At 41.6% G+C, this 14,585-nt stretch overlaps 1 protein-coding gene across 1 annotated transcript in view; it reads right to left on the bottom strand.

The window, feature by feature from the left end:
- LIN9 (lin-9 DREAM MuvB core complex component) overlaps positions 1 to 14,585 on the bottom strand; it is a 62,614-nt gene that overhangs the window by 3,869 nt on the left and 44,160 nt on the right. The window contains 5 exon segments of the mRNA XM_005289567.5: positions 194 to 291; positions 487 to 537; positions 539 to 670; positions 998 to 1,123; positions 3,863 to 3,943. Coding sequence (XP_005289624.1) covers positions 194 to 291; positions 487 to 537; positions 539 to 670; positions 998 to 1,123; positions 3,863 to 3,943 — 488 coding nt within the window.

Below are 14,585 nucleotides of genomic sequence, written 5' to 3'. Positions count from 1 at the left end.
ATTTTTTAATATTTTATAGATAGTGAAGTTAGGTAGCCTTTTTCAATAGGACTATTCTTATAAGAACTGCAGAATTAGACTCAATTGTATAAATACAGAAACATTTCACCTCTGAAGTGTGTTAAGAATAGCTAATCATGAAAGATGCATGTAGGGGGGAAAAAATGTATGTATCATTATTAAAAGTTAATACCTGATATTGGAAGAATCTATTGAATTCTTGATGTCATTTAATGAATCTGTTAGTGATTTAAATTCAAAGGAATTCAGGTCACCTCCTTCTGCTAGACACTAGAGGAAATTAAGAAACAAATTTAGAATTTAATCTACAATTCTACTACATAATTGTAATTTCTATTCAAATACAATTCATGTTTTGACTTAGTTCAAGAGAGAAATTTGACTGATGCCTATGGGTTGCCAAGGCTTTAAATTTTTGTGTATTATGTGAGAAGAAACATTAGAAATTTTTAGTAAACAATTTACCTTAATCTGCAGTAATATTGCTGTAAGTCTAGAGATCAGATCCGTCAGGTTTTTCATTTTCCACACAAAGATGTCCTGTTGTTGATGCATTTGCTTGTCTAACTATCTCCTGAGCTTCTTCTTCACAACGGCGCCTCAGATCTGTTGGCTGGTCTGCAGGCTGGAGGCCTTGGTCTGGAGCAAGCTACACAGATATAATTAAAAGTAAAGTTTAAAGGTCTGATTCTACAGCTGTTGTGTGTGAGAACTGGTAATCAACTTTAAAGGGAGTTTCGTAAATGAAGAGCCTGCAAAAATAACCAGGCCCTCATACTTTAAACCAAAACTGTCCATTGAAATCAATGAGAGTTACTGATATTCGGGAAGAGAGAGGTGAAAGCATATATGACCCCAGTTACTTAAAGTTTGGCATTTGTCTCAAAATGGTCTTTTTCTATATATGAAATTTCAGTTGACTTATTAATATGTTAAACACAACACCAAATAAACTAAGAGGTTAGCAACATATTACCTCATAACAGTACTGTTGAACCTTATGCAAAACTTTGTTTAGGTCCTTATTCAGTTGTTCTAGATCTAGAACAATAGTTGCATATCTTCTCTGAAACTCAATACTGATTGGCATAGAATAGGATTTCTGTGGAGAAGACAATAAAGCATATGAAGTTTATAAATCACAAACACTACACATCTGTATTTACTAAAGATGCACTTTACTGTGTAGATGCTTCCCTTAAATGAATAGTATCACCTTTATCTTGTCCTTCTTGTGAAAGTAGAAGAATTTATACACCAATCCTTTTCACCCAGATTTGTTCTACTATTTCTCCAAAATACAAATAACTTAGGTCAGTGGTTTTCAACCTTCTTTCATTTGCGGACCCCTAAAAGAGTTTCAAATGGAGGTATGGACCCCTTTGGAGATGTCAGGCACAGCCTGAAGACCCCCAAGGGTCAACAGACGACAGGTTGAAAATTACTGTTCTATGGTAACAGTAACCTTTCGCGGACCGCTTAGACAGTCTGCGGACCACAGGTTGAAAACCATTACTTAGCTAAATGAATTTAATTGGCTTATGTATTGTTTAGATAACAGTGGCAAAAAAAAAATTTTTTTTCCCCCCGCACACACAATCCTCAAATAGGAATACTATACTGAAGACAAAACCTCTAAAGAACACTAACTGTTCCCTTCAAAAAAAATGAAACTAAAAATTTACAATTGTGTGTATTAGTAACCCCTGTTAAGGAACCCTCTGCATTGTGTCATTTAGAAACTAGTATTATTGCCAGACACTAATGTACTAATTTAGGACCTGCTTTGAGTTTGGTTAAGCAGTTCCACTTACTATATATTAAACTGGTCACTAATTTATAACATGGTCACAAAAGGATTCCCCTTTAACCAAAACCAACCATGTCATTCTGTTTCACTTTAACCAAAAATTATTATATCAAAATTAGCTAATTGATAAAGTCTTTAAAGAATTCACAAAAGTATTTAAATCTGTATATTATTTTGGTCATGTTCAAGAGTGGCAAGTGTCTGAGAAAAGATTTTTGATTAAATGAAATACATTTTAAAGGCAGAAACTGACTGAAGACAGGCTAAGAATGTAACCCATTGGAAAGGTATCACCTCCTGTGGTTTTATCAGAATAGCCATGAACTTTCACAAAAGTTACTGTATGAGAGGCTTATTTGCAAAGTAATGAATAACAGAGGAGGTTCAAAATATCTCGTATCCCTATCTAGGCTAAACAGACCTAAATATACCAAATTGAATATATATCCTTGTTCCCCCTTCCCTCCTGCTGCTTCTTTGTTTGTCCCAATATTCTTTATTTTCCTTCTGATGCCTCATTTTTTCTTTCCTCATTAAGTTTAATTTATGATTTAGTATTTAAGTTATGTTCATATTTTAAGGCAGTCACCTTCTTGTAATGAGAGAAGGCTTTTATAGTTTATTTTTGTACAAGTGTCATACTTAGACTTTTAGTTACATTTTTAAAACAAACTTTAAAAAGCGGTATATTTTTCAGCATTAGATTTAAAAATTGTGACAAACTTTATATGTAAAGTATTTTAATCCTTTTTTGCTATAGCTGCATAGATTTTAATGATTCAACTGTACAGCAGAAACAATTTTCTTTAAAAAAAATTAAGAGAAACACAGTTAATGCACAGGAGAGTGAAATAATAATGCCAGCATTGAAGGATGGGATGTGGGTATGGGTTAGGAGAAGGGAATGGTGGACACAGGAATGGGGAAGCGGAGAATGGAGAGAGAGTGAGCATACTTGTGCACACAGGTGGCCATGGGCAGGAGGGGGGCAGAGAGAAGAAATCTTTTATCTATATTAAAAACCTTAAATGCTTTGTGCAAAATTTTAAGCACTTAGGTCTGGGTCCCCAAAGGGACTTAGGCGTTACAATGCTGAGCACTGCAATGCTTAACTTTTAGGCACCTAGCTAATCATAGGTGTCTAGGTTCCCTACACAATGCAACTGGAGTGATAGGTGGCCTAGAATGTGGTTTACAAAAGCCAGCATGCTAGGTGGGGAGCTGCCTAAGCTAGCAAATGAGAGATGCTGATGAGAATGGTGCAACCTCAGCCCCTCTGCGTACCTCATATGCTGGGCCTGATCTGTAAGGCGTGCTCAGAGGCTGCTTAGATTTACACAAAACAGCTGAAGGACGCCCTCCTACAGGGCAACATATAGGGTATTCACCTAGAACGTAAGAGAGCACTAGTTCAAGTCCACACTCTGCCTCATGAAGAGAAGGGATCTGAACAGGGATCTGCCACCATTCAGGCAAGGGCCCTAACCACTGGACTATAGAGCTATTCTCACTTGCTCTCTGTCCCAGTCAATATCTAATTATTCAGCTAGAATGAAACCACTTCAACAGGCAAGATTGAGATAGCCCCACATCAGGCTATTCCACAGTCCAGTCGTTAGAACACTCCCCTGAGAGGTTGTAGATAGTTGTTCAAATCTCTTCTCCATCAGGCAATGGGGTGACCTAAGCCAGTGGTCTCTCACATCACATGTGAGTACCCTGACCACTAGGTTAAAGCTTATATGGGAGCTACTGCTCCTCTTCCAGATCACCATTTTGTGTGGAGTTAGGCAGCTTCTGTAAGCTCAGGAAGTTGTATTTAAAGATAAACACATTTTGAAAATTTGGACTTTAGTGATTTGCATAAAGTCATACCCCAGACCTGTGCTTTAACCACAAGATAATCCATTCCTCACTGATTATTAGTACTACTGTCTCTGTTTGTATGAAGATTATTTTTCATTGTAGCAGATACCTATAAAACAGGATATCAAAACCCATTCAAGAACAGAAAAAATAACATGTTTTTACCAGCTTTTCTGCTTCTGTGTTCATCTCCCTTAACTGCTTGATGTGCTCCTTCTTAATCATAAGGATTTTTGATAACCTGGTCTATAGACAAAGAGAGGAAATATTTTTTTAGGACAAATCTTTAAACAGTTTTAAAATGAATGATAAAATTATTGAAAAATATCAGACACCTTTTGCTAAAAGTGTAAAGATATTTCTCAGACTGATATATAAATATTTATATATTTATAAATTAAATATATAAATTAAATATTTTTTTCCCCTCACGGAAATTATAAACAATACTTTCAGGGAGCCTTACCTGAATGAAGCCAAAGCACAATGGTTGAAATTCTCTACACAAAGACTGAGTAAATAGGATCTGTGGACATATTTTGAGGATGAAGGGAACAGAATCCTCCCCTCCCTACAGCCTGAAGATATAACATAGGACTTTTACACAGCAAGGCTGTGGATGTAATTATCATGGGCTACAGTAGAGATCAGCTGTTTTGCCATTGCCTTCCCCATAAGGTTTTCACCCTGTTGATGGACTCACTTGTCATGTCCCAGACTGGTCACAAACCCATTGTGTGCACTCCTGCAACAAGAGCTGAAACACAACATGGGTTTGCAGCAAACAAGAGGGCTCTGGAGGTTTTCCACTTCTTGGGCTCTTCCTTCAAAACAGAAATTATCTGTATCTGCTGCATTTGGGGTGTAATGTGCCCACAGAAGGGGCTGCTAGATTTTGTCCAACATGCATCTAACTACTAGAAGTTTGGATGTCAGCTAGGACCCATGGGTGTAATCCTAGTGCCACTGCAGTCAACAGGAATTAAGCCATTGATTTCAATAGGGACAGAATTTCCTCCTGTATGATGAAGGTACCTATACTGGAATTCTGTGCAGTTGGGAACAAGGTACACCAGAATTTTCTCAGAGATATATTATAATTGAGGACTAAATGAAAGTTAGTACTAAACAGTTTATTATAGAAACTGGCTACTTTCAGTTCCTAATCTTGTAGTCCTTTTATGCAGGCAGAACTACCACTGAAATTAAGGAAAGGAACACAGGAACAGGCTGAATTAGTGTATGTTTCTTTGAGTTAGCAATTTATACTTGAATTTGAGTTACTACAGAACATTTATAGGGACACCGAAGTACTTTTAGTGTTTAAATATTTTACTCTATATTGTTTGCAATATCTTCTAAGAAGTTTGAAAAACATCCATTTTTTCCCTACCAATTTTGTATTTTCCTATTTGTTTTACACATCCTGCCCCTGACCCCGCTCCCCCCACATTTAAACTAGAATTTAGATTTATTTCCTTGTATTTAATTTACACCAGTGAGGAAAACATGCACAGTTCTGGGAAAATACTACGTTAGTTAACATGCTCCCTCTACTGGACATGCAGGAGCACAGTAAAAATAAATAAATAAAAGAGAAAAAAGAAAAGAAAAGAAGTCATTTCTGTCTACATTCTGTTTTTATTATATCTTAATTTTTAACTCTTCCTCAAAAAAAGAAGTATACTGCTAATCATTTGGAAAACTAGGTTCTAACACGGCTGACAAACTGGGACCCGTTGCAAAGGGAATCCCATCCATCAGTTTTGAACGGAAATGTAATATATTTTAAATTGAATCCAGTATCCCCAGAAACATTTAATCTTGTATATGAGGATAAAATATTTTCATGATTTCTGTCAGTATTCCATTTAGATTGGATGTAAATATTAATGTACAAGAGATGGCCAACTGATATAGCAAATTCCTTTTGGAGCTGTCATTTCTCTAATATGCATAACTTTGTCCATAATAAAAGAGAATGTTACTCACCCTGTGCAGTAACTGAGGTTCTTCGAGATGGTTGTCCCTGTGGGTGCTCCACTTTAGGTGTCTTGGCGCCCTGTGCTTATAATCGGAGATTTGTAGCAGCAGTGCCCCAGTTGGCCGCGCATGCGAGGCAGCCATCTCCTGCCAATCTGAGCGGCTACCTCGCATGCGCAGCCAACCGACCCCCAGTTCCTTCTCTAGCCCAGAGGATCAGCGTGAAACTCCGAAGTAGAGGGGAGAAGGGGAGGTAGTGGAGCACCCACAGGGACAACCATCTTGAAGAACCTCAGTTACTGCACAGGGTGAGTAACCTTCTCTTCTTTGAGGAGTGTCCCTGTGGGTGCTCCACTTTAGGTGACTATGGAGCAGTACCCCTTAGTGGAAAGAGGGGCTTCGGAGTATCTTTGTTGACGGTAGATAGCACTGAGAGTCCGAACGGAGTGTCGGCAGAGGAATGTTGTTCCAGGGCATAGTGTTTGGTAAACGTGTGGGCTGAGGCCCAGGTAGCTGCCCTGAAAATGTCTACAATGGGTACATTATTGAGAAATGCTACTGACGTGGCTAGCCCTCTGGTGGAGTGCGTATGAATCCCAGCTAGTCTTGGGATGTTGCTCTGATGATAGCTGTCATAAACATACAGCTAACGATAGCATAAAATCCCTCCTTTACTTGTAAAGGGTTAAGAAGCTCAAATAACCTGGTTGGCACTTGAACAAAAGGACCAATGAGGGGAGAAGATACTTTCAAATCTGTGGGGGAAGGTGTTTGTTTTGTCTCTCTTTGTGTTCTCCTCTCCGGGTCAGCGAGTAATCAGGGCAGGGAAAATACATCTCCCAAAGCCATATCTGAACTAAGCATCTAAGATTACAAATTGTAAGTAATAGGAAGGAAATGCATTAGATTATCTTTTGTTGTAGCTTGTGAATTTTCCCTATGCTAAGAGGAAAGTTTATTCCTGTTTTTTTGTAACTTTAAAGTTTTGCCTAGATAGGAATCCTCTGTGTTATAAATCTTATTACCCTGTAAAATTACCTTCCATCCTGATTTTACAGAGGTGCTTCTTTTAGTTTTTTCTTTATTATAAAGTTCTGCTTTTAAGAACCTGATTGGTTTTTAGTGTCCTAAAAACCCAAGGGCTGCTCTGTGCCCACTTTGTTAACCTATTTGGTTGGTATATTATTCTCAAGCCTCCCCAGGAAAGGGGGTGAAAGGGCTTGGGGGGATTTTGGGGGAACAGGAACTCCAAGTGGGTTCTTTTCCTTGAATCTTTATCTAACACACTTGGTGGTGGCAGCAGTACTCCAAGGACAAGGAAGGATGTGTGCCTTGGGGAAGTTTTTAACCTAAGCTGGTAGAAATAAGCTTAGGGGGGGGTCTTTCATGCGGGTCCCCACATCTGTACCCCAGAGTTCAGAGTGGGGACAGAACCCTGATAATTGCAGAGGTGGATACAGCCAGAAATCCACTTCGATAGTCTTTGTTTGTAGATGACCTCACCCTTCGATCACTCTGTGACTGATAGAGACATGACGATTTTCTAAATGTCTTTGTTCTTTCTAGGTAGAAGGCCAGAGCTCTATGGACGTTGAGAGTATGGAGGGATGCCTCCCTGGCATTGGTGTGAGGTTTCGGAAAAAAAAAAACACAAGTAAATGGGTTGGTTTAAATGAAATGAGGAGGCTACTTTAGGTATAAATTTAGGGTGGGCTCTTAGGATCACTATCTTTATGGAATGTGGTATACAGAGGGTGTGCCATTAGGGCCCCTAGCTCCCCTACTCTTCTTGCTCAAGTGATCGCGATAAGGAAGGAGACCTTCATCGATAAATGTAGCAATGAGCAAGTCACAAGGGGTTGCCCATGAGGGTGCATAGCACGAGGTTATGGTCCCATATAAGAGTAGGGTGTTTTAGGGGAGGGTAGATGTTGGTCATGCCCTTTAAGAATCGTTTAGTTGTTGGATGAGCAAAGATCGTGGTTCCATCTACCTTATCATGTAGTGAGGTGATCACGGCTAAGTGTACCTTTATGGAGTTATTGGAGAGGCCCGCCTTTTTAAGGCATAATATATAGTCCAGGACTCTGGGTAGAGGGGCAGAATGAGGAAACATATGGTGAGCCTTGCACCAGGGTCAGAAACTTACCCACTTATGAGCATATGTTTTGCGTGTGCTCGGTTTGCGACTTTTCAAGAGAATGTCTTTAACCTCTTCAGAGTAATCCTGATCCAGCCCCGTTAGCCATGGAGTAACCAGGCCTTGAGGCGGAGAACTACTAGGTTGGGGTGAATGACACGGCCGGCATCCTCTGTCAGGTGGTGAGGAAGTTGAGAAGGGTTCGAGAAGGTTTCACTGCCATCTGTATTAGGTATGGGAACCACGTCTGTCTGGGCCATGTGGGTGCAATAGAGTATGACCCTAGCCTTGTCCTGTCTGATTTTGTGTAAAACCCCGCTCAATAGAGGAATTGGGGGGTTGGAGGGGAGGGACACGTACATTAGAGGTGCTTCCCATCGACCAGTGAGTGGTGCCCGAGCCCTGCTCGGGAGCAATATTGAGGGCATTTTGTATTGAGAGTTGTTGCGAATGAATCTACAGTAGGGAACCCCCACTGGTTGAATATGGGGGTTCGGTTGACTACTCAAAGGTCGGGTAGTCCATCTCCCACCCGTGGGTTTGTGAAAAAAAAGTCTCTGCTCAGATGGTCTGCTGTGGTGTTCTGAAGTCCTGGCAGGTAAGCTGCAGAAATGTCTATCTTGTTGGATATGCACCATTGCCATAGGAGTATTGCCTCAATGCAGAGAGGGTATGATCAAGCTTCGCCCTGTCCGTTTTGTCCATGAGGACTTTGATGGAATTGTTGTGGATAAGGGGAAGGAAGTGTTTGCATGCTTTTGTAACTGCAAATCTAAGAGCTCCGGCTCGAGAATGTTTATGTGTAGGTTGATTTCTGCTGGGGTCCAGCGTCCTGGATGGTGGTGTTGTCCAGATGGGCTCCCCATCCCACGAGGGAGGCATCTGTGGTGATTGTTATAGTGGGAGCTTTTTGTTGAAATGGGACCCTGAGCAGATGTTTTGCGGTTGCATCCAACACTTGAGGGAATCCTTCACTCTGCGGGGCATAGTGAGCCATTTGTAGAGGGAATGCTTGTGTGGTATATAGCAGGTATGGAGCCAGACCTGTAGGCATCTCATATGCAGTCTGGCATGTTTGACTGCACAAGTTGTAGCAGCCATATGTTTAAGGAATTATAGGCAGGTCCTGGAGGATGTTTGGGGGCTGTCTGACATTGTTATCATCAGCCTGGTTAGGTTGAGGAAATCTCGCTTGTGCTGAGAGGCAGTCGAGATAAGCCCCTATAAACTCTAGTATAAAATCTGCCCTTTTTTTTTTTTTCTTATGGTGGTTCTCGAGTCCTTTAAGGTATGTAGAGATGCATCTGTGTGTTCCACAAATAGTTTTCGTCCCTCAAAAGGGCAGGTCCTCAACTGTGGCTTGTACTTCCCTAGGAAATCCAGATTGTGGAGCCATGATGCTCGATGCATGACTACGGATGTGGCGATAGAATGAACTGCCGTGTCAGCGGAATCAAGGGAGGCCTGTAGGGCTGTTTTGGCAATTAAGGAGCCCTCCACAATGTTAGCTTTGTATTGCTCCTTTGATTCTTCCGGCATTTGTTCAATAAAAGATGTCATTTCATTAAACGAGTTGTAAGTGCATTTCGCCAACAGAGCAGAGTAGTTTGCTATGCGAAATTGCAGTGAGGCCGAGGAACAGGCTTTGCATCCAAAGAGGTCAAGCCTTTTCCAGTCTTTGTCATAAAGGATGTTTTTCCCCTTTGGTTTGCTGCCTCTATGACCAGTGAATTTGGAGCCCGGTGAGTAAATAAGAACTCAGCCCCTTTCGCTGGTACATAATATTTTCTGTCCGAGTGTTTACAGGAGGGTGGGACAGTGGCAGGTGCCTGCCATATTGTCTTTGCAGGATCCATTATGGCAGCGTTGATGGACAGAGCTATCTTTGCTGATGGCGATGCCTGCAAGATGTCAGTAAGTTTGTGCTGGGTCTCTGGCAGCTCTGCTAAAGAGAGGTCCAGGGATTTTGCAACTCTTTTGAATAAGCCCTGGAAGGACTTGAAGTCATCTCCTGTGGTGGGAGGCAGTGGCATAATTGTTTTGTCCAGGGACGAGGATGAAATATGGGTGAGTGGCAGTGTGTTGCCTTCAGGAGCCTCTTCTGGCTCTTCTTCCTGGGCCTCTGATGGTGGTGGGTTCGTGGGTGAAGGAGACCAGGTGGCCCTTGATGCTGGTGGGTTGGGGGGTTTAAGATTTTGGGCTCTGTAGATTGCCCAATGTGTCCCAGTATGCCTAATTGGATGGCATAACAACAGGCAGTGGCATCCATGGCTGTGCCTGCCAGCTTTGCCCTTGCATAGGTGGCTGTTGGTGAGAGGGTCCTGGTTTTGGGGAGGAATGACAAGGGGTATAAAGATTCTCTTCATCCTCATCACTAGATAATGGAAGTGCAGATCCACTAGGAGTGCCTATTCGGCTTGGTCCTGGTCTGACTGGGGTACCGTCATTGCCAAAGAGAGGGGGTTCCTGGTGTGGAGGAGATTGCCAGGTCCCCCTGTCTGGTAAAGGGTTGCGGTACTGGAACGCTCGGTGCCGTGGATGGCAGCGTAGTATGCTCGGACGGTGCAGCGGTCTTGTTAGGCTGTGTATATGCAGCAGGTGGCGCCATTACACTAGCCGATGCAGAGGCGTTCTTCTGTACTGTCCGTGCTGAGCTAGGGAGCTTAGCTTTAGTTCATGAACCTGAGTGAGAGCCTGGCCATGTTGGTGCCTTGGGTCCTCAGGAAGTCTCGGTACTGGACATTTCTAGTGCCTCTCGGTCCGAGGTTCTTGGTGCCATCGGTACCAGGGCAGATTTCTGGCCAGGAGATGGCTTCTTTTTAGGGGGATCTCTCTGTGGTGATGACTGCGATAGATGTTTGGTCGCCTTCTTAGGTGCAGGGTCCTTAGACATGGTTTGTGTGGAGCCCTTGTCTGGAGGCTGCTGCTGGAGACCATTGGCCAGGAGGAGTCCTGGACTTTGGGTTGGAGGCTGACTTCAGGGATTTCTCCATGTGACAGTGTACCCCATAAGGCTTTATGGGGAGGGGGTGCTTATAAATGTATGTATGACATAACTGGAATGTTTTGTGCTGCCTGTGCCATGTAACATATCTCCGTAAAGGTTATGGTCTACTATATCTATTCATCCTATTTGTACATATATATCATTTTCTACTTGAGGTTAAGAATATGGGCTGTATGCTTGCTTGGTTTCTAAGTAAGCTTTGTGAGGCATTTGGTCAGCTTCTTTAGGAAGGAATTCGCCAGGTTAAGTACCTGATCAGGAAACATTTGGGGAACAATGCATCTTGGAATGCTCCAATCCACATGAGAAGTCTTCCTGGAGACATGCAAGATACCATGTGGACAATGGCGTCGGCCTGTAAAGACTGAGTCATGCAGAGGCTTGCCCAGGTGACTCCAGAACTCCATCTTGGAGCTGGACTTTGCATAGGAGGGAAGAAGGGGGTCTCCACCCACAAGAGTCTATTTAAACCCGTGGGAGACCCCTCCATTTGGTCTTCACCTGGCTAAAGAAGGAGCCTCTCCACCCCGCCCAGGATACTTGAAGGAGACTGAAACAAAGGACAGTAACTACAGGGGGTGTGAGTGATTGCTGGACCCAGGCTAAAAGGAGATTAGCCTGTAAAAGGGAGTGCTCTGGAACTGGTGAGGAAGTTATCTGTATTTAGTTTGATTAGACATAGATTTGCGCATTTTATTTTATTTTGCTTGGTGACTTACTTTGTTCTGTCTGTTACTACTTTGAACCACTTAAATCCTACTGTCTGTATTTAATAAAATCACTTTTTATTTAGTAATTTACTCAGAGTATGTATTAATACCTGAGGGAGCAAACAACTGCGCATCTCTCTCTATCAGTGTTATAAAGGGCGAACAATTTATGAGTTTGCCCTGCATAACCTTTATGCAGGGTAAAACGGATTTATCTGGGTTTAGACCCCATTGGGAGTTGGGCATCTGAGTGCTAAGGACAAGCAAACTTCTGTGAACTGTTTTCAGGTAAACTTGCAGCTTTGGGACAAGTGATTCAGACCCCGGGTCTGCGTTAGAGCCAGACAGGGTGCTGGAGTCCTGAGCTGGCAGGGAAAACAGGAGCAGGGGTAGTCTTGGTACATCGAGTGACAGCTCCCAAGGGGGTTTCTGTGATCCAACCCGTCACACTCCATCATTAATAATTTTAGTTGAAGGTCCCTGGCTTTCAGTGTCCTGGCAGATAATTTCTTGCAGTGTGGACACTTCTGTGGTACATGGGTTTCCCCGAGACAGCGGATGCACTGAGCATGACCATCAGATACAGGAATTGATAGCCTGCAGGTCAGGCACCGTTTAAAGCTGGGGGAACCTGGCATGCCTGAGGAGGTCCAGGTCTATAGAAAACGGTCGTAGTTCAGTCACTGTTGGCAGAGACCCGCCAGTGGCGGGTGTGTGTGTGTGTTGGGGGAAGCAAAGTAAATATATATATTTTTTAAAGTGGGTAAATGACCGGAAAATGGAAGAAAACCGACAAAAAAGGATAAAGATGGGAATATATACTATTTACGAAATAGACAGGGGTACTGCTGTTGCTCTGACTCAAGCCAAAGGCGGTAGAGAAGGAACTGGGGATTGGTTGGCTGCGCATGTGAGGTAGCCGCTCAGAGAGGCGGGAGACGGCTGACATGCACAGTCAACTGGGACACCGCTACTACAAATCTCCGATTATAAGTGCAGGGCGCCAAGACACCTGAAGTGGAGCACCCACAGGGCAGTCCGTAAAGAACTAGAAAGATTGGCCGTTCTTCTTTTGGTATTAAAATGAACATATTGATTTTATAAAGTGGGACCTGTCAGTCTTCATTGATAAATTATGGTAAAAATCAGTCTTACAAGGCCTTATTTTGGGCCAGATTTCTTTTACTGAACACTGACTAAATTTTCGCTTGCGATCAATTGAGGGTGCAAAATTACTGGTGCAGGTCACGATGTCCTCACATCTAATCATCTAGTTGTGACCACAAATCAACTGTTAGACGTCTAAACATTATAATTAGTTCCCACAATTAATTGCAGGCAAAAAATTAGAGGCTGGGTGGAAACCCCTTTGAAGATATATAACCTATTATTTTTTTTCAAACTGAAATCTTTCAATGAATTTAATAAATTTTACCAAATAACTTGTCTTGAATACTTATATAACTATTATGTAATAAATGCATAACATTAACAGTGATACTTCATTTTTGTAAACACATTCCAATTTCTGATGCGTTAGATTTTGAATCAGTAGGTAATCAAAATGATTGATATAACCACTATCAATGTGAAGCATAATTCCATCAAGTTCCATATAGATTTCTTGAGGAATCTGGTCTACAAACCACTTTAGAATATGCTGACCTTCTTTATGTACCCACCCATTGCCCTTTGGATGGAACTTGACAAAATCTGGTGTGTCAGGATCTAGTATGTCTGCATTCTTCCAGACCAGTGCCACAGATTGTATACCTGATTTTCTCTACTAGTTGTGGTTTGCATGAAGGTAAAAGTTTTGGGTCACAGCATAAGATTCTCTAAGGGGGATCTCTAATTATCTGGTATTTTCTTTTGTGTTATCAAATCATGTATTAATCATGACTCATATCTGACTTTCCATATAAAGTGCAAATGAAACTTTTGATTGTTGTCACGTCTGAGGAAATTTCAGCAGTTTATAAGCCCTAAGCATGTTCTTAAAGCTTCTTTGGGCTTTTCTATGAAGCTAAGAGGACATATTTTTCCTTTGCACATGACTAAAGCATTGTAATTATAGCCTGAAAAAAAGCAATAAATGCAGGGAGAAGAGCAAAGGGCAAGTTCCATTTTTGCAGCAAGGCTGTAGTAACTTCTCAGTCCAAGATCCAGCTATATAATGGTAATCAACCTTTAACATAACAATATTACAGTACCTAGACTATATGTTTCTGTTACTCTCACAACAGTGCTGGCATCATGTGAAAGAGATGATTCACTTACAATACAACCAGTGTTAGCTTTTTCATAGCAACACCTAAGCTCAGCAACACTGCTTCAAAAATCTTCAAATAAAAATCATTCATACTCCAGGCTTAAATATAATGTGTGGCCTTTAAGCAGAGCTTTCTTTTTAATCCTTTTCTCATTCCTTTATTAGAAACATGAATTGGGTAGTCCTGAAATGACCAGACAAGAGTTCACACTGGAAATCTTTGCTCTGATTTTGTTCAGGCACATTTTGGCACTCTCGGTATTAATGGCACTATTTTTGCTTGTTCAGTGTCCTTGAAAAAATGCACTCAGAAGCATCACAGACAAGGAGCCCATGCTTTGTAAGCTCAGATTACTTAAAAAGAAGAACAGGAGTACTTGTGGCACCTTAGAGACTAACAAATTTATTAGAGCATAAGCTTTCGTGGACTACAGCCCACTTCTTTGGATGCATATAGAATGTCCATTCTATATGCATCCAAAGAAGTGGGCTGTAGTCCACGAAAGTTTATGCTCTAATAAATTTGTTAGTCTCTAAGGTGCCACAAGTACTCCTGTTCTTCTTTTTGTGGATACAGACTAACACGGCTGCTACTCTGAAACCTGTCAGATTACTTAATGTGAATAGGTGAATATAACCAAATATAAGTTGAAATTTGAAAGTTTTCTGATTTAAAATACAGTATCAACACCACACAAATCAACCATGATTGGGTAACTGAGTTTTATCGGCTCTTCAGTTTCCTGGTCAGTTTGGTCTTATCACAGTTTTGCAGA

Source organism: Chrysemys picta, chromosome 3, assembly GCF_011386835.1.
Source record: "Chrysemys picta bellii isolate R12L10 chromosome 3, ASM1138683v2, whole genome shotgun sequence".
Taxonomy (NCBI): Eukaryota; Metazoa; Chordata; order Testudines; family Emydidae; genus Chrysemys; species Chrysemys picta.
Note: the sequence above shows the minus strand (reverse complement) of the source record. Positions and strands in the feature narration are given on the sequence as shown.